General features: G+C 39.2%; 1 protein-coding gene across 3 annotated transcripts in view; it reads left to right on the forward strand.

The window, feature by feature from the left end:
• The window catches only part of GSK3B (glycogen synthase kinase 3 beta), a 293,379-nt gene that overhangs the window by 96,729 nt on the left and 176,616 nt on the right, over positions 1-20,034 (forward strand). For all 3 annotated transcript variants that reach the window (XM_063128873.1, XM_063128871.1, XM_063128872.1), the window contains exons 3-4: positions 10,136-10,219; positions 17,005-17,115. In XM_063128873.1, the coding sequence (XP_062984943.1) occupies positions 10,136-10,219; positions 17,005-17,115 (195 nt within the window). The remainder of the gene's footprint in view (positions 1-10,135; positions 10,220-17,004; positions 17,116-20,034) is intronic.

The following is a 20,034-nucleotide window of genomic DNA, read 5'->3' on the forward strand; positions in this document are numbered from 1 at the left end:
CTTCAATTGACTTGGGGAAAATAATCCAGACTTTCCCCATTCTAGGAAAAGACAGAAAAGGCTGATGAAGAGACAGGGTGTCTGCAATACAGGCACAGCGTAATGTGATTACCGTGCTGCAAAACCACACACCAGGCATGGCGAGAGTGCATGAAATCACTGGTGTGATGGGATTTCACCATAAACTCCAATTTGGGTACATCTGGATTTCGATATAAAAAATAAAGCAGCAGTTAAAAACAAATTGAAAGAAACAGGATCGACTCAGTTGAATTTTTTTTATGAATGACAACACCCTATAACATATGAAGTATGAATCGAACACAAAATATGAAAATGCCTTGGACAGTATGGGCACAAATCAGTAGATTTATAGGTATGGGAAAAGGGACTTAATGGAATGGGAAAAATTTATAGACAACTATAAGGTAGATAAAGGGTTAGTAACACAAATATACAAAATATTAATAAAGCAAGAGATTAGGGGAAATGTGACAATAAAACAGACATGGCAAAGGGATATATAAGAGCAGATAAACTATGAAGAATGGGAGAAAATATTTGAGAGATTCACCTTTAAAACAACATCAACAAGAATAAAAGAAGGTGCTTTAAAATTAGTCCAGAAGTAGTATTGGACACCTGTGAGGCTGGCAAAAATCAATAAGACTTTGTCATCCTCCTGCTGGAGAGCATGTGAGGATAATGGATCTCAAATTCATATGTGGTGGGAGTGTGGAAAGGTAAAGAAGTTCTGGGACAGGGTCTTTAGAGAAATAGAAAAAAATACTTGCCAAAAAGTACATAGAACGCCAGAGTTGGCTTTATTGAATATTTTTGTCAAAGAAATAAAAAGATAAGAGAAAAAGTGCTAATAGGATATATGCTAACAGCTGCAAGACAACTAAAAGCAAAAAATTTGGAAGATGGCAAGGTGCTGACAGTAGGCATGTGGAAAAGAAAAAATTGAGAAATAGCAATTAGTGAAAAATTAACACAGAAGTTACAATTTCAAAGAGGAATAAAGCAAAGACATAATTTTAAGAAGGATTGGCAAAAATATATAGAATATATGAAGAAAGAAAAGAATAGAACAACTTTGGCAGAAGCTTATAGGACTCTCTGGGACTCCTGAAAAAGAAGTACGGTAGGGCTAAAAAGACAATATAAAATAACACAAAATAAAATGGAAAAAATGATATACCACCCTAGAAGGAAAAATAGGGGAAATCTATATGAGATGGGCAGGGGTGGGAGAGGGAACAGGATAAAGGAATAAAAGGTGAATCTTGAAAAGAAAGAAATTTTGTTAAAATTTTTGGCTGAAAAGAAGTTTACTGTATTTTGTATGTTTGTTTATACATATATATTTGAAACTATATATATATATATATATATATATATATGTATGTATGTATGTATGTATATATGTATGTATGTATGTATATAAAGTTAACCATGCTGGTGACCACCTGGACTTGGTGCTACCTGTGGAATAGATTTTAGTTGAGCTTCTATTATTGTGCTTTTGAGTAAGCTCCATGCATTTCTCAAGGATTTAACCCTCTTGATTCCCCCTTTCAACTTTCTTTTCACTAGTTCCCTCATTTTAGAGAAGTTTCCTCTTTTGAAGTCCAGTGTGAATGTGTTGGATTTCCTGGGCAATTTCCCACTTAAGTATATATTGAATCTGATAGCACTGTGGTCACTGTTACTGATTGGTTCAACAATATTTACATCTCGTATTAGGTCCTGGGCAGCACTACTTAGGATTAAATCCAGAGTTGCCTCCCCTCTGGTCGGTTCTGGAGGCTCTTTACAACAGGGCTGTCTGCGGACACTCCCTGCTCAAGCTAAGTGCCACCACTTTATGAGCCTGAGGTGAGGGACAAACACCACCTTTCTACAAACTATGGAGAAAGGGGTTAAACAGGAATAGTTTCAGGAATAAAATAATACGCTGTGAATTATATGTGCTGATGGTGGATTAATGTGAGAACGGGTGTTATATGTATATAACTGCAGATGATAAATGCCAAGGAGACATGTGGCATTTTTGTGGTAGTAAAACAAACTGAATAAAAATTACTTCAATGTTCACAAACTTTGTTTCATAATAAAACTGATCTCATTCTCCATCTCAAAGTCACTCTGAGCATTTTGGTCTGGGGGAAGGTTTTGGGGCCCTGCATTGTCACCCACAGCACTTCTGTGGAAGAGTCTTCCCTGTTTAGGTGCTCTAGTCTACTAGACACAATGCCCTCTTTGACGTAGAGAGCAACACTGCCCCCGTATGCCCTTCCCTGTCCTTCCTATAAAGTTTGTATCCAGGTATGACCGTATCCCACTGGTTCTCTCTATTCCACCAGGTTCCTGTAATGCCCACTATGTCTAGGTTCTCCTTTGAAACCAAGCACTCCATTTTGGCTCGGAGGTTTCTAGCATTTGCATAGAAACACCTATACACGGTGGGCGTCCCCAACTGTCTCTGCTGTGTCCCTTTTTTCCTGATGCACTTTAGCCTCTTCGATTGGCTATCATGTTCTATCCTGTACTCATGGACTATTTGCTTCCCTTCTACATTGGGACAATCTAAAATATGTTTAGATTAATCTCCTTCAGATGATTTAACCCGAACTGGATGCTTCCCAGCTCCTGTCGGCTTTTCCCCAGGATTTAGTTTAAAAGCTACTTGCCACCTTTTTTATGTTTTGTGCCAGCAGTCTGGTTCCATTTTGGTTTAAGTGCAGCCCGTCCCTCTTGTACAGGCCTAGCTTGTCCCAAAATGTTCCTCAGTGCCTAACAAATCTGAACCCCTCTTCTCTGCACAATCATCTCATCCATGCATTGAGACTCCTCTGCTGTGCTTGCGCCAAACAGATAGCAAAAAGCATAATAAACTTTTTTGAAGTACTAGCTGTCCACAAAGCTCTCAAATCTTTCGAGTCCCACCTTACAAATCATGTGGTCAAGGTCCTTACAAACAATACATTGTCTGGCACATCAACAAGCAGGGAGGAACTCACTCTATGGACCTTATCAATCTCAAACTTCAGGTCTTCAACTAGGCTATTCCTCAGGGAATCACCCTCTTGGCAACCCATATAGCGGGGAAAGACAATACCCTCGCGGATGCCCTGAGCAGACCTGACTGGAGGTCTCATAAGTGACAAATGTTGCCCATGGCTCTCCATTGGATCTTCCACCTTTGGGGCTTCCCGGACATTGACCTGTTCACTTCTGCTATCAATGCGGTTTGCAAAAACTTTTGCTCGAAGGCAGGAATAGGACCAAACTCTCAAGGCAATGCCTTTCTCCAGACATGGAACTCAGGCCTGTCTTACCGATTCCCCTGGTTCCCACTCCTCTCCAAAGTTGTAACCAAGATGGACATCGACGGGGTGAATTGCATTCACATCACTCCATGATGGCCGAGGCAGCCTTGGTTTGCTGCAGTACTCAAGTTAGCCCTTTTTAAGAAGGGCCTGAAGCTTTCATTGTTCAAAGTTTACGTACATATTGGCACACCATACACCGATACAAAACTCTACCATATTCAAACATCTGATGGCTCGCTAATTCCTCTGTGGCATTAAGCACCTAGAGCCCCCGACGTGCATACTTATACCTACCTGGAGTCTCTCCATAGTCCTCAATGCCTTAACCTCGAGACCCTTTGAGCCTCTAGCCAAGGCAGACCTATGTCTCGTTTCTCTCATGGTGGCTTTCCTCGTTGCCATCACATCAGCAAGTCAGGCCTCAGAACTGTGCGCCCTCCGCGTTGATCCTCCTTACCTCGCTTTCCATCATGATAAGGCCGTCCTTCAGCCCGACATAACTTTCTTACCCAAGGTCTTGTCTCCATTCCATGTGAACCAAGACATTGTCTTACCTACCTTCTTCCAACCTCTGTCTTCTCCTCTGGAAACTATCCTCTGCACACTCAATGTTCATAGAGCTTTAGTGTTTTACAAAACTAGAACCGAACCATTTAGAAAACCGGAAAGACTCTTCCTGTGCTACGGAGGCAATAAAAAGGGTCTCCCAATATCCTCCCAGAGACTTTTGGCATGGATCATTGCTACGATCCAAGTAGCCTACAAACTGGCACACCTTGATCCACCTATGGGAGTTAAGGCTCACTCAACAAGAGGAATGGCCACCTCCACAGCCTTCCACAAAATAATCCCTTTGCCTGAACTATGCAGGGCAGCAACCTGGACGACACTGTCCATTTCCATCTCCTTTTACAGACTCGATGTACGAGCCAGACAGGACTGTCAGTTTGGCCTCACTATCCTTTCAGCAATATTTCAATGACAGATTGTGACACCTACCCACCTCCGGTTAGTGAGCTTGCTATTCTTCCATAATGTGTGATGCACAAAGAAATGCAGGTTGCCTTACCTGTAACTGTAGTTCTTCAAGTGGTCATCTGTGCATTCACACAACCCACCCACTGTCCCCACTTCGGTGTCAAGCTTCGATTCAGCGGTCTTCGGAACTGAGGGAGGGACGGAAACCCTGGCCAGGCATGTGCAGTGCTTGGTGGATGGGCAGGGTTCCTGCCAAAATTGTTCTCAGCTTTGGAAAATTCCCAAATTGAGGCTCCACACAGGCATAGAGCCCATAATGTGTGAATGCACAGATGACCACTCAAAGAACTACAGTTACAAGTAAGGCAACCTGCATATATGTAAACTAACAACTGGAGGGAAAATCAGGTCCGTGAGATAAAGAACTATAGGTCATTTAGTATATTTATTATTGTGAAGACCCAGGAATGGCCAAGGTGCTAAGTCATAGGAAGTGCCATTCTGTGCCTCACTAGGAGTCTTGTACACTAGGTGTAGTCTTATACACCTATTTAAATCTTCTAACGAAATGAGCTCTGCAAATATGTTCAGTGATGAAGTTGACTACTAACCAAAAAACATGGATTTTTCAATTGCAAACTGCATTGTGCTTGTGCCAGTGGTGCTTCACCATGAGCGATACATGCATTGGCTTGAGAATCAGAGACCCAAGACAAGTGCTAATATGCCAGTGGGAAGCACAACAGCAAAGACTTAGGGGGCTAAGAAGCATGATGCTGGGTTTGCACAAACATCTTACCTGGGTGGCATTCCATGTGTCTGATACCACTTTTACACTAAGCACTTAGCTGTTGCCAATACAGTATTAACAAGCTAGTGTGTATCCAGCTTAGTCCATAGATCCCTGACATGTTAACCCAGTGCATGCAGGCAAGGTGATCTGCTATAAAGCTGACATAGTGCTTATGAAATGGTATGTGGGTAGGTTTGGTGGCTGGGGTGGGGGGTATGCCGAATGTTACATTTACCTTGAGCCAGAGAGAGAGAGAAAAAGAGCTAAGATTATGGACCTGATTTAAACATACTGTGCAGAAAAAGCAATTCCATTGAGCTGCCTCATCTGTGCCTGCGGAGGAATGTGGACTTAGCACACCAATGTGCTGACATGCCAATGCTGCACATGTAGTAAATAAATATGAAGATAGGTGCATGGAATGTTGCAATAAACGTTTTTGTATGCCCAACTTATTTAAATTGCTGTAGACAGGAATAACTACATGCGTGCAAGAGAAGCAGTAAGAAAAAGACGAGAGAAGGTGAGGGGCAGAGAGGCAACAGTCAAAGCATGCATTGGGGAAGGAGGGTTTCTTCCCCATGACACCTATTCAGAATAGGTGTGAATTGGGGGTATTGTACATGCTGAAATTTACATTGTCTGCAGGTTTCTAGAATATTTTAACAAGTTGGTTACCTGTGAACACAGTTTAAGGAGAAAATCTAATCTAATGAAAGGTTTAACTTAACTAACTGTATTTATTGAAACATTTGAAGTGCTACATCTTTTATCTTTACAAAACATATTTAAATATAATGTTCTTGGTGTAAATGCCGGGCTAGCGACTGCATCATCCTTGTTCTGGTCCATTGATGACTTGAATCTTGAGGTTTGACAATGTGCATACACGATTCATGGTAATGTAGCATTTTCTTTGGCAGAAGATAGGTATAGGCAAATAAATGATAACTTGGTTTGCCTGGCTACAACATGCACAATGCCAGGACCCCATCAAACCTCACCATGAAAGTGCAGCAAAGATAAACCAAAGGGTCACCGTGACTCTCCCAAGTAGGAGATCTTGCAACCTTTAGATACTATCAGACAACAGCCAGCTGGAGAAAAGCCATCTGAGGTAACAAACAGCAGCAATTTCAGAGACAAGGAGAACATTTTAGTATCCAAAGTGAGCCATAGTATTCATCATTCTGTGGTTGTGATGGAAGCACATTGGTGCACATCCAGCAGCAAGGGCAGCAGTGTTCTCATGCTCAAGGATTTTATTGACGTGTCAGTACTCATTAGTGTATGAGTTAACACATAGGTAGTATGAAGGAAATTAAATTGAATATGTTTGCAGACGACACGTTGTTGACGATAAAGAATCCAATAGAGAAGATGGGGAGAATTAAACAACAATTGAGAGAATTTGAGGATATTACGGGGTTAAAAATAAATTGGTCTAAATCAGAATTGATGTTGTTTAATTATACTAAAAAGGAAGAGAAGGATTGGGAAGAAAAGGGAAGAGAAATTAGAGTTAAGAATCAGATTAGATATTTGGGAATAAAAATTACGCAGAAATTAGAGAGTTTAGAGAAAGAGAATTTAAATGTGTTAAAAAAAGAGATTTTAGCAAAATTGGAAAAATATAAAAGGTTAAATTTATCTTGGTTTGGAAGAATAGCATTAATAAAAATGAAGATTTTAGCAAAGATTAATTTTGTGTTCAGGATGCTACCAATAAAAATTTCAGAATTAGAGCTAAAAAGTTGGCAAAGGATTATAAATAATTATTGTAATGGTGATAAGAAAGCGAGGGTAAATAAAAGTAAATGGTATTTGAGCCAAAAAAAGGGAGGATTGGGTCTCCCGAATATTAAATTATATTATGTAGCTAATAGATTAAGATATATAGTGGAGGCAATTACAGGATTAGGGGAATTAGATTGGATGGAAGAAAAAATTACGAGTAATATAGAGACTAAATTGGAAAATGTATTTTTTATGGAAGGGGAAAAAAAATGGGTGGAAAGTATAAATAACCCGCTCTTGAGGTTTCACTGGGAAATTTGGAGTAAATATAAAGGGGAGCTGCTTCCAAGCGGCTCTCCTTTGTCACCGGTAATAATGTTGAAGAATTTCCCGGAGGAATTAAAGAGTAGATTAAGTAAAGTTTTAATAGAAAAAAATAAAATGAAATTAAAGGATTGGTTAAGAGGAATGAGTACAAGAGAGGATATGGAAGAGGTTTTGAAGGATAAAAAATTAACTTGGTTAAATTATAGGCAATTAGAACAGTGGACTAAAAAGTGGGTAAGAGATAATGGAGATTGTAGAGAATTAACAAAGTTCGAGGAACTAATAGTTAAGAAAGATAATGAAAGGGAGAAAAGAACAGTGTTAAAAGGGTTGATGAGTGAATTATATAGAATATTGGTAGAGAAAGGGATGGTGGATAATTCGGGTAAAATGGTTTGGGAGACAGATTTGAAGGTACAAATAGGACAACAGGGTTGGGAGGGATTATGGAAACAAAGAGCGTTGAGAAATATGTCAGTAAGAATAAAAGAGTTATTATAAAATTGTATGGAGGTGGTACCTAACTCCGGTTAGATTGAATAAGATAAACAATCAGCAATCAGAAAATTGTTGGAGAGGTTGTGGGGTTAAAGGAACGTATTTGCATATGTGGTGGGAATGTAACTATGTTCAGAAATTGTGGAAGATGGTGTTTTTGGAGATTGAAGAAATTGTGGAAATGAAGATAGAACGAACACCAAAAGTTGCATTGCTGTCACTATTTGAAGAAGATTTTAAATGTAAAAAGGAAACTAAGGAACTGATAACGAATTTGTTGATTGCAGCAAGATTGATTGTAGCTAGGAACTGGAAGATTCAAGGGGAATATTCTATTGAGGAATGGTATAAAGAAGTATGGGATATAGCTATTAATGATAAATTAACAAGTAATATTAAATGGAGAAGAGGTATAGCTAAATCAAATTATTTTGAAGGAATTTGGAAACAGTTCCTAATATCTGTGTTTTCAAAAGGAAGTGGGAAACCACCAGCAGAAGAAAGTATGAGATTCTGGAATCAGGAATGAGATCCCGAGGTGGGGGGTGCACTTGTAGGTTATTTTGATTATGTTATTAAGATAAGATTTTGTATTCAAATTGAACATTATGTAGTATGTTGTTGTTGTTGTTGTTTTTATGTGAATGTAAATGTGTATGTTTAAGTATTGTAGAAAATAAAAAAAAATTATAAAAAAAAAAGTGTATGAGTTAACATTAAGTAGCAGGTTAGTGACTAACTCCATCAAGGTGTGGTCCAGTGTGCCCTTTTCTGCTAGCTTGAACTCTCGTTGGTATCAAGAATGTACAGCTGGCCATAGCTTGGAGTAACATCCAACAGCAAAATGCCCATCAGATGGTAAACTGAGTCTACCATCTTGTGGCTGTGCCATGTTGAGTGGTGTGTAGAAGCTAGGGCACTGTTCTACTTGCAGATATCCTTCAGGAGTTGCTTGCCAAGAGCAGAGCCATCAGTAGCAATGTTGCGGATGAAGTCTGGAACTGTGAGTGGTGGTAGTGAAACCTTTCCACCATGACAGCAAGGAGTTGATGGTTTGCCACTGAAAAGCAAGGTGTTGCAGTGTTTACAAACTTTGACATGGTTTGCCGGTATCAAACCTGTTGATATTGGTTGCAGGATGCATGCCGACAAGCACAGTTGTCCTTATACGTACCCTGGGCTGTTTTGATATATTTCATGATGCAATGCCAGTCAGAGCTTCACTGTCGTCAAAAGGCTGACGAGTCACCTGCATAGGTAGACTTGCTGAGGCAACCCTAACCCTAACCAAATATTGTTTGGTTAAATTTAACAGCTAGAGGTTTCCTTTCTGAGCAATAACTAAACTTTGACTAGGTTACTTTTAACTAGAGATGTCTCTTAACACCTTCATGATTTGTTTACAGACTGTTTGTTACTGGCCTGTCATTTTACTTTGGCCTGCACCTGTGTTTATAAAGCTGTACAGGTATACAGAGACTTTTAAATGTTATTTTGTGAAACTTAACAGCTAGAGAACTAATTATCGTGGGCTACTTTTAACTGCAAATTTCTCCTAATCCATTCATGATTTGTTTACAGGCCGTATGTTACTGCAGTAGCATTGTACTTTCACCTGCACATGTTCTTATAAGATGCACAAGACTTTTTTTGTGTTCATATTTGATTTTGCTCCAATTTGCATTTTAGCCTAATTCTTAAGGGGAAAAAAGTTTTGTGGACATAAACTCCTGACCTTGAATTATAGTGAAAACAATTGTTAATTGTGGAATCTGCATGTCAAGAACTTTCCAGTGAAGTGTGTTTCATGGGAAGGCTGTCAAAAAGGGATGACCAACTAAGTCCCAACTTTGAAATATAGATATGATTCTTATACCAATCAGTTACTATGCACAGTGGTTCAAGAATTACAAAATGGAAAAGTTTGATTTAAATTATTTTTTGGTGGTTATTTAAATCATGATCTCTTTAGTTTAAATGTATCCATCTTGCTAATGGCTAGTCCATATTATATGAGCTTAAGTATGTGCCCTTACAAACAAAGGAAAGGAAAGGAACCTCTCGTGCAAGCACTGAGTGATTACTGACTCTTGGAGGGACGCCAGCTTTCGCTGACGTTTTCTTGGCAGGCCTTATAGCGGCGTGGTTTGCCGTTGCCTTCCCCGGCCGTTATTACCTTTCCCCCAGCTAACTGGGCACTCATTTTACCGACCTCGGGAGGATGGAAGGCTGAGTTGACCTGAGCCGGCTGCCTGAAACCAGCTTCCGCTGGGATCGAACTCAGGCCGCGAGGAGAGTTTTGGCTGCAGAAACTGCTGCTTTACCGCTCTGCGCATTAGATCAGTAAAAGTCAAAGGAAAATGTATTCTGTAATCATTGCTTAAGACTAACAAAATAAACAGATTCTAGTGTTTGTGCACCTCTGAGAAATGACCTTTTAAATATGGGTTCTCTCTTCTTTCAGAATCGAGAGCTTCAAATCATGAGAAAGCTCGATCATTGTAACATTGTCAGATTACGCTATTTCTTTTACTCCAGTGGAGAGAAGGTAAGTTTGGAAAATCATGCCTTTGGAAAGACATGTAAAACATGTGGGCATGTTATATTTTTACTCAAAGAACTGCACTGGCTGCCAATATGTTACTGACATGTAAGTCCTTAAACAACTTGGGACCTGCTCCTATATTAACTTGAGCATTTATTGAGATCTACAGATTGAGGTTGTTTCATTGCCTGCACTTGTACATTCAATTCTGAATTTAGGAACAAGCCAAATAAGCCATGATTTAGGGCCTCATATTATGATTGGCCTCTAAATATGTTAGAGATAACTAAGATGTATTATAATTGAAATCACTTTGGCTTAAATATGTTGGGAAGTCTGGTGTAACTTACAGCATAGTTGCCTTGTATAGAAAAAGTGTGGCAACACAGCATTTAGTATTAAAGGCTATACACACAAACTAGAGCCAGTTTAGAAGAAGTTTAAATCAACTTACTTTATTAGTGCTTTTATACCCATTTTCAGAGAAGGCCATCTAACACAGTTTAACTACAAGCACCCCCTGATGCTGCGTGGTATCCTTTCGTTCCCCTTCCTGATACAGTGTAATACACTATTTTCCTCTTTATTTTTATGGTATGGGACCTCTTAATCTTGATGCCTCAGCATGTCTTAATCTGGCCTTGTGTACATTTGACAGCAACTAGGGGGAGGGCCTTTTGTGCGTGTGGGCCCTGTCTTTGGAAATCTCTCCCTCCACCTTGAAGATGTTTTGATGACTGTTAAAAACTTAGCAGTTTAACCAAACAGTTGCTGATTCTAGCTTAATGGGATTCCTTGTTTTTATTGTGAATGCTTATTTCAATTTTAGTTGTTGTTTTAACGAATTTTGTACACTGCCCTGGAATTTGTTAATGAAGGGCAATATATAAATATTTTAAATTAAATAAATGAAATTATTTGGGTCTATGGGATGGTGGTGCATGAGGAATAGCTGAAGCAGCAGCAGCAGACAAACCCTGGGAAACTGCTCATCCTAACACGTTTTGAGAAAAAATCTTTATTAAGGGAAGCTTGGAAATAAAATGCAAAAATCTTTACTACTTAATATATCTTAAAGACTAACTTTATAATTGTTCGTTTTGAAGTTATATATAGGAATATCCAGCTGTTATGTTGTGTAGAAATTGTTATAGTTTTTTCAAGAAATTGTTTTCTTTCAGATATGTTAAGTAGTACATAGAGACGTTTCCTATTTTTCAGTTTCCCTAGATTTTTTTGAAACTTGTCAGGGACAATACTTAGTTGCAGCTGTCTCTTTTTTATACTAGTTGCCAGGTTTCTTGGGAAACCCCTGCTTTCGATGGGAGACAAATGATGAGGCCTGCTAAGTAATCCACAAAGCTTTTATTAAACAATAAACTCTCTTCCCACCTGAAGAGAGTCTAGCCTCTTGGAAACTTCCCCCTAGGCAAAACTATGCAAACAAAGCGAGACAATTGTCCAATCAAGGAGAACAAAAAGCCTTTTCCCAAAGAGCATTACTTCAGAGAGGCTGTTTCTGGCGCAGTGCGAGCCCTCCTTTCGATCCATTAGCCTGTTGGTGGCCTCTCCTTCAGAAGAATGTTGGCTTCCCACTGCCTCTGTATGATTTGCCCTTGACGAAATAAGCTCTGGAGAGAGATCAGGACCAGTTAGAGTAGAAAGCATGAGAGCTCTGTCCCCCACTGGTACAGGCTGGCCTCTGTCTGGGGCTGATTCCTTTACCTCAGAGTCTGATTCTGATTTGAATACCTGAAAGACCTTCTTCCAAAACGGGGGGAGTAGGGCTAGACATGACACTAGTTTTGACTTTTACAGCTTTTTTAAAATCACTTTGGTAGTTATTGCAACTGTTTATTCTCCTCATAATTGTTGCCATCATCCTGTATACCTGGCCACAGGTGAGTAAAACAGCAGTGGTAAGAAGGAAGAGTGATCTTTACAAGAAGGAGGAGATCTTTACAAAAAGAAGAAAGAGGATGCAGGATGCATGAGACAGTGTTTGCTATCGGCTGGGAGGCTTAGTTGGGCTGGCATCATTGAGGAAGGGGTAGACAGTGTAACATCCTTCCCCTGCCCAGGGATACTATATGAATCCCTATGTTTCAGAGGGACAGAGAAGCTGAATAAGGAGGATAAATGCACTGAGAGAAGCTGTGGTCAGTGGTAGGCCCCCTCCTAGTTCCTAGCAGGTAATCAATGGTATCAGGCAATCAATGGTATCCGGCAATCAATGGTATCAGGTCTCAAAATCTATGCCTGAAAATTTCTGCACTGTGTAGATATTGCAACCCCCACCCCAGACTAAGATTAAGTATTTATATGGAATGCACATATCTAGAGAAATAATACATTATTATTATTATTATTATTATTATTATTATTATTTCTGTACTGTCCCATAGCCAAAGCTCTTTGGGCAGTTTACAAAAGATTAAAACATAAAAACATTAAAAATCGATATAAAAATTTTAAAAGCATAAAAATGTAAAACAGACAGCATACAAAGACAACATACATTTAAAAGCAACTTTGAGCTCTCGGTCAAATCTAAAGATTTATCTAGGATCGATTAAAAACTCAACATATGCTGCTAAATGCCTGGAAGAAGAGAAAAGTCTTGACCTGGCACTGAAAAGATAACATTGTTGGCGCCAGGCACAGTTACATCTTGGTTCGCAAAATATAATTGTAAATGGCATTCATTGGAAACTCCTATAAATACATGCCTCCTTTACGTTACATTTTGTGATTTCTAAAATGTTGGGTTTCTTCTTTTTAGTTCTTCTTCGTGGTCTCTGTGCATCACAACATATGAGCTCTGTGCCTGTGCAGAGCTCACTTTGGGAAACTTCTATAACTGAGGAAACCATTTGTGGTAGGAACCTTCCTCCACTCTGCATGTGTCAAAGTTCCCATTCGCCGCCTCCGTTCTTTTTCTACCACCTTGTTAGATAGACAGGTTTTCAGAAACTTTGTTCTCCCTGGTTTCCCTCTTTGAGGGAAAATTGAGTCTCAGAGAATTCACCTAATTGCTGAGGATATTCTTCAACTTCATTTGTTAAAAAAAACAATTTCTTCTTCTTCTCCAGAACCTTTTCTGACAGTGATTCTAGATCATCTGAAGATCGTATGGCCATTAAAATATAAGTATACTTTAAGTATACATTTCAGTAAAGTATATGATGCAGCAGTAAGCTTCCCCCTATAGAGGGTCATTATCTCTTTCTGTTCCATCTGAGGGAGGCTCACATAGTAGAGACTTGCCACAATTGTATGGGTTTTACCAAACAAATGAAAAAGAACAGGGCGGATCACCTTAAGGCAGTGCTGTGGCAAAGAGCTTTGGAGACAGTTGACTCTTCAAAATCTTCATCATTATCTACAGTGCCTCGAACGATGGTGAATGCACCTCAAGATCAACCTCTATCATGCCCAAAGACTCTGACTCTAACCTTGAGTCGAACAGATCCACCTACTCTGGGCAGAGTTCTTACCCTGTCCACAGCTAAGAAAATATCCAAAAAGGCCAGGTCAGCAGAACCTGTGCCTTATGCTCAGAAGAAAAAGGAAAAAATCCAAGGACCCTCAAAAGTGCTGTGATAAACCCACATCAGCGAAAAGTCTCCAAGGACACTGATAAAACCACCACCACCTGTACTGGTACTGCTGGCAAGACCTTCTGTATTGAGACCCAAACCGCCTGCTTTGATGTCAGTCTTGGAGGGAGAAATCTGAGACATCTTGCCTCCGAGAGTCGATATTGAAGTGCTATCTACAGCATTGTTACCTCTGCCACAATCATCATGGGAACGGCAACACAGGGGCTCTTCTCCAGAATCCATTAGATCTGATAAATCAGAAATGTGTTACTGAACTCAACACTGGTCTTGTTCACTGATGAGAGAGTGGGATAGTCCAATTGGTCCCTCCCACCATGGATGATTACTGGCATTATCCTAGGGAGGGGGATGTCTACTATGAGAGGGCTAGGTATTCACCCTGATACTATCCCACTTCATCGGCCACCAGACAGAGATACTTTTGTACAGCCAGTCCCAGTCCCATTGAGACTGACATCAGACCCCTCAGGATCAACACAAGCACTAAAAAAATCATATGAACGCCCTCTCCCCCAATACCAGCTCCAGGAGAGAAAGACTGAGAGACATGGCATAGAAGAGTCAGAATTGATTCAATCTGGAGACAATTACCAGTCGGACACAGCATCTTTTTCTTCTATTCTTCCATCAATATTGTCTCTGGATGATGTGGTGGCTTTGCATGAGGGAGCCTCCCCTTCAGAGAATTTATAACATTTTTCAGACCAAATTGTTTGAATGGCATAGCCCTCAGTATAGACACTCATCAACTGAGGGACCCTGTATTTAATATGTACACAGGCACATCTACTCCAGTAGCTATTCCATTCTGCCAACGCTTCTTCACACTGAAAAAATCCTGGCAAGCTCCATCTATGGTTCAGAAATTAAAATTAATAGAGAGTATGTATACGACTCAGGAAAAGGACACAGGATTCTTGTTTACACACGTCCCAGCTCCATCATAGTGGAGTCTTCTCAAGGGAAGATGCAGAAAGTGCGCAAATCCCCAGCGAACAAGGAAGGCTACCACTTTGACCTTGTAGGATGAACGATATATTAATCAGCAGTACTGGGCCTTGAAGTGGCAAATTACCTGGCAATGATGTCAATGATTAGCTAATAGTAGCTCATTCACACACAGATCTAGAAAGCAATGCGAGCTGTTTGCAATGTATTAGCAAGCCTTGGTCTTCTTGTAAATGTGGAAAAGCCCAGACTACAGACTACATAGACAATTTCGTTCATTGGGGCTATAATATCGGCTCCCTCTGTGACTGTCCTCCTGAAGAACAGAGGGAGTTAGCAAGAGTTTTCCAAGCTGAGACCACCAAGCTAAACAGGCAGCAAATTTATCAAGTGGACTGTGGTGCGAAAACCATGATGGGTGCAGTTGTACTCCGTCGGCACCACCAATCAGGCATCTTATTCCTTCATGGAGTTTGTCTGTAGTGTTGAAGGCCCTAAAAACAAAACCATTTGGACCTATGGCAAAATCAGATACAAAGTTTGTTGACATGAAAGATAGTCTTTTTTATTGCGATAACTACTGCACAGAGAGCCAGTGAACTAGCGGCATTATGGATAGACCCTCCTTACCTGGTATTTCACAGGGATAAAGTGGTTTTATGCCTGGATTTGGAATTTTTACTGAAGATCATTTCTGACTTCCATGTGAACCAGTATATAATACTGCTGGCATATTTTCTTTCACTAACGTCACTGGTTGAGGTGACATGATACTCCCTTGACGTCAGGAATGCTCTGGCTTTTTATAAAGCCAAGATAGAAAGTTTCTGAAAAACTAAAAGACTCTGGCCTTAGCTAGAACTAAGGTTTATCCCGGGATTGTCCCGGGGTCGTCCCTGCCTGCTCCCGGGATATTCTGTGTGTCATTTACATAAACAGGGATGACCCTAGAATGATCCCAGGATAAACCTTAGGTCTAGCTAAGGCCTCTGTGTGCTATGGGGGACCGAAGAAAGGACTTGTGGTCTCGTCTCAGAGACTTACTACTTGGTTGGTACAAGTGATTAAATTAGCTTATGTATTTTCTGGCCTTCAATTGGAAGAGATAGTCAGGGCTCATTAGACACAGAGTGTTTCAACATTGACTGCCTTTGTTGGGGGAGAATTGATACCAGAGCTGTGCAGAGCAGCGACTTGGTCAAAGACCTCCACTTTTATTTCACACTACCGTTTGTCAATTCTACAGTAAATGGACACCTACCCTCCTCTGGTAAGTGAGCTTGTTAATCGCCCATATGTGTGATGCACAGAGACTATGAAGAACAATAAGTTGCTTACCTGTATCTTTGGTTCTTCTAGTGATCATCTGTGCCTTCACACAACCCTCCTACCATTCCTGCTTCGGTGTTGATGACATTATGCTGTCCTTACCGAAGAGTAGCAGCCTCTTTGTTTGGGACCAACGATTCGGTCTCAAGGAACTGAGGGGGTGGGTAGGAGCCGTGGCACATGCGCAGTGGGTGGTGGGGGAGGTTTCCTGTCAGAAATGTTTTCCTCTGCTGTAGAAGTTTCACAAAGTGATCTCCATGCAGGCGCAGAGCCCATATGTGTGAATGCACAGATGACTACTTGGAATCACAGTTGCAGGTAAGCAACCTGTTCTTTTCTTCTTTCACTCCTTTCTTTGTCTTTTCTTATCTCACATGGTCTCACTTGCCCTTTAATAGTATTTGAAGGTACCATGTATCAAGCTGTATTTTAAAGTTTTCCATGTTTTAGCTGCTTTTTTAAAAAAAACTGTTGGTATTACTGCTTTTAAATTATTATTTTTTAAAATGTCCTTTGTTTTATCACTGGTTTTAGTGTATTTGTTTTTATTGTGTATATTACCCAGAGAGTTTCAGCTATAGAGTGACTTATAAATTGAAATAACAACAATAAAACTTTATATATAAAACTTTTTTTCCCCAAGGTTGAAATATGATAGTTCAAAGTCATCACATTACTTGCCTGGCTCAGTTGCATTGGAAAATAATGTGTTGTATTCAGCATGAAGTGGAATTTTCAGACATGCAAGAAAAGTAAATAAACGTCCTGGTGTCTAACAAGTTTAACAAAAACTTCCACTGCAGACAAGTTTTTGTTAAACATTATCAGGTATCCTAAATACCATCAGGGTTTTTAAACTTCTCTTTTCTTGCTTTCTCATTTTCCCAGAAAGATGAAGTGTACCTTAATTTGGTTCTGGATTATGTTCCTGAAACTGTGTACAGAGTTGCCAGGCATTATAGTCGGGCCAAACAGACACTCCCCATGATATTTGTGAAGGTAGGTAAAATGAATGCTGGAGTTTGATTGATCATTGGTTGTTATTTTAGACATAAAGTGCTTCCATTCAGGCTTGGGAGAAGGGCGCCTTATTTTTTCTAATGGCAGGTTCTCGTGTTTTACGTGGTGTTGCTGTGGACAGCGCCTTGATCATAGAGGCATACTGGGTCCTGCTGCTGGAAGGTGGAAACTGAAAAGTACGATGCATGAGCAGGGCACCTGTGCGCACTGCTTTGGATCTTTGCCATAAGACTTTTCACTCCATGACAATGAAGTGCTTACACGTCTAAATGAGGGCTGATTCACACATGATGTTTTATCTGTGTAGGCATTCATGCCTGGTGAGGGGAATGTACCTATGAAGGTTATGAAATGTGATGGGACTATATATGTGAAGTTTGTATGTGTGCTTGTTTTTGCAATATGCAGTGGGTCCCCACTCTATATTGCCTAGTGCCAAAAACCAGTGTGGTTCTTGCAGTGCCCTGGAAGTATTGATGAAAAAACAAAAGCACCCTGTGCCAATCCAGAAACACCTTCTTTCTTGACAGAGAATACCCACAGTAATGGGAATACTTTTTATTTTATTTTTATTTTAAAACAAACAAGTGATCAGTCCCCTAACAATTGATTTGTAAACAACTGTTATATAAATAATACAATTTTAGGGGGGAAATGATACAAAGAAGGAAAGAAAAGAAGAAAAAATAAAAGAAGGATATAATCATAATAATTAAATAAACAAACTAATTAATAAGTGTGCTGTATGATCTTCATTTGTTGTTATAATGTCCAAATAGTCAAAGCTGAAGCAGTCATATATTGTTGTAGGTCCAATTGTGATGTATGTTGAATGAATCTCCACCAAATAGCATAAAAGGATAGTGGTTCTGTTTTTACTTGGATTAGAATAAAATCATGAGTTATTTTTTCTGATATTGCCACTGACCATATATTTCAGTACCATGCTGATAAGTTCAAATTGTCCAGTTTTTCCCGCTGCTGTGTAATTGTCCGACAAGCAGCAGTTAATAAAAATAATAATAAATCTTTACATTTCAAACTTACGTTAGATCCTTTGTATATTGATAATAAAAATAATTATGGATCATATACAATCCTTGGGAATACTTTTTATCATCCAATAGTGTTCAGCTCCCTTCCAACCTGCAAATAAGTTAACCCTTAAAAGTGTTAAGTAGTCCAGCTGCCCACACTTTCCTGCGTTAGTCATTTGTGGTCAATACACTTACACAGATTATACAATCTTAGAACAAACACAAAATATAAGCACAAAGCTAAAATACTGATCTGTACAAACAAATGTTACCTTATTGAAGTCCAATTTATTACAGTTATCAAGGAAATTGATGTTGTGATTGTCACTTCCAAAGAATAATTCAAAGTTTGGCTCAGAGAAGATGTATGATTTTGGAATTTCAATGAGCAGATGTCTTCATTGCCACCAGAATGTTCAGGATGGATTCCTACATAAAAAATTTGCCATTCTTGAGTATGGATTACTGGTTTGGGGTTGCAGATGTAAACCAGGGATGGGGAACATGCATCCCTCCACATGTTGTTGGACTGCATCTCTCATCATTCCTCACCATTGAATGTGCTGTGTAGTATTGATGGGAGCTGCAGTCCAACATCATCTGGAGGGCCACACGTTATGCACCCCTGACGTAAAGGGTACTTATTTCCACATGGCAGTTGTGTCAGCTCAGAGGTTGAACCATTACTAATAGTTCAGAATCTCTATTGCAAGGTATTATAACTTTCAAAGACATGATAAGACAAAATCAATGTATGAACTGGGCAGAGCTAAGAACAAGAAAGCAACTGGAGCAGCCCCAATGGTTCCAATACTACCAAATTAAGAATTATATAACTATCCAGCTTAGGACAGGTACCTTAAGAACGGAATTATCTAAATTTGAAAAATTAATAGAAGGGCAAAAAAGTTTTAAAGGTTTACTGATATATATATATATATATATATATATATATATATATATATATTTGCTGATAGATCAAGATTTAAGTAAAGGTGGATTCTTTAAATCCCGTTGGGAGTTAATGATAGATGCAAAAATTAATGAAGAAGAATGGAGAACAATTTTCACATGAGGAATGACCAACTCTGTCTGTGTTAATTTAAAAGAAAATTATTATAAACTAATTTATTGCTGGTATCTAATGCCTAATAGATTAAACAAAACATATACGAAGTAATTGTGCCTGCTGGAAATGTGGGATGCCCTCGGTTGATTATATGCATATGTGGTGGACATGTCCAAAGGTCCAGGATTTTTGGAAACAAGTTGGGAGGGAAATACTTAAAATAACAGGTTATAATCTATCTTTTAATCCCAAAACAATGTTGTTGGAGCTCTTTCAATCTGAAATCTTAAAAATTAATCAGCCAATGTTATCAAATTCGTTAACAGCAGCAAAGATGATAATAGCCAAGAACTGGAAAAATAGAAAACCAATTGCTATTAAAGAATGGTTTACTAAAGTGTGGCAAATTGCTCAATTATTGAAAATTAGTGAAGTAGTGAGGTTAAGAGATGGCAGACAACAGATCCCTAAATTTATAGAGGAATGGAAATCTTTTATTGATTATTGGAAAAATAGATATGATAGAGAATTTAAATATATTCTTGTTTTACTATGTAATAAAACACTGCGTGGGAGGTATGTTATATTCTGATCTTATGTACTATCTAATCTGTTTAGTTCAGTTTACATCTATTTATTTATTTATTTATTTTATTTATTTATTACATTTTTATGCCGCCCAATAGCCGAAGCTCTCTGGGCGGTTCACAAAAGTTAAAACCATAATAATTTATGCCTAATTTATTTTGGGATGTTGTATGTAGTGTTATGAAAATTCTATTTATTGGATAC

The sequence above is a fragment of the Elgaria multicarinata genome, chromosome 6 (genome assembly GCF_023053635.1).
Source record: "Elgaria multicarinata webbii isolate HBS135686 ecotype San Diego chromosome 6, rElgMul1.1.pri, whole genome shotgun sequence".
Taxonomy (NCBI): Eukaryota; Metazoa; Chordata; class Lepidosauria; order Squamata; family Anguidae; genus Elgaria; species Elgaria multicarinata.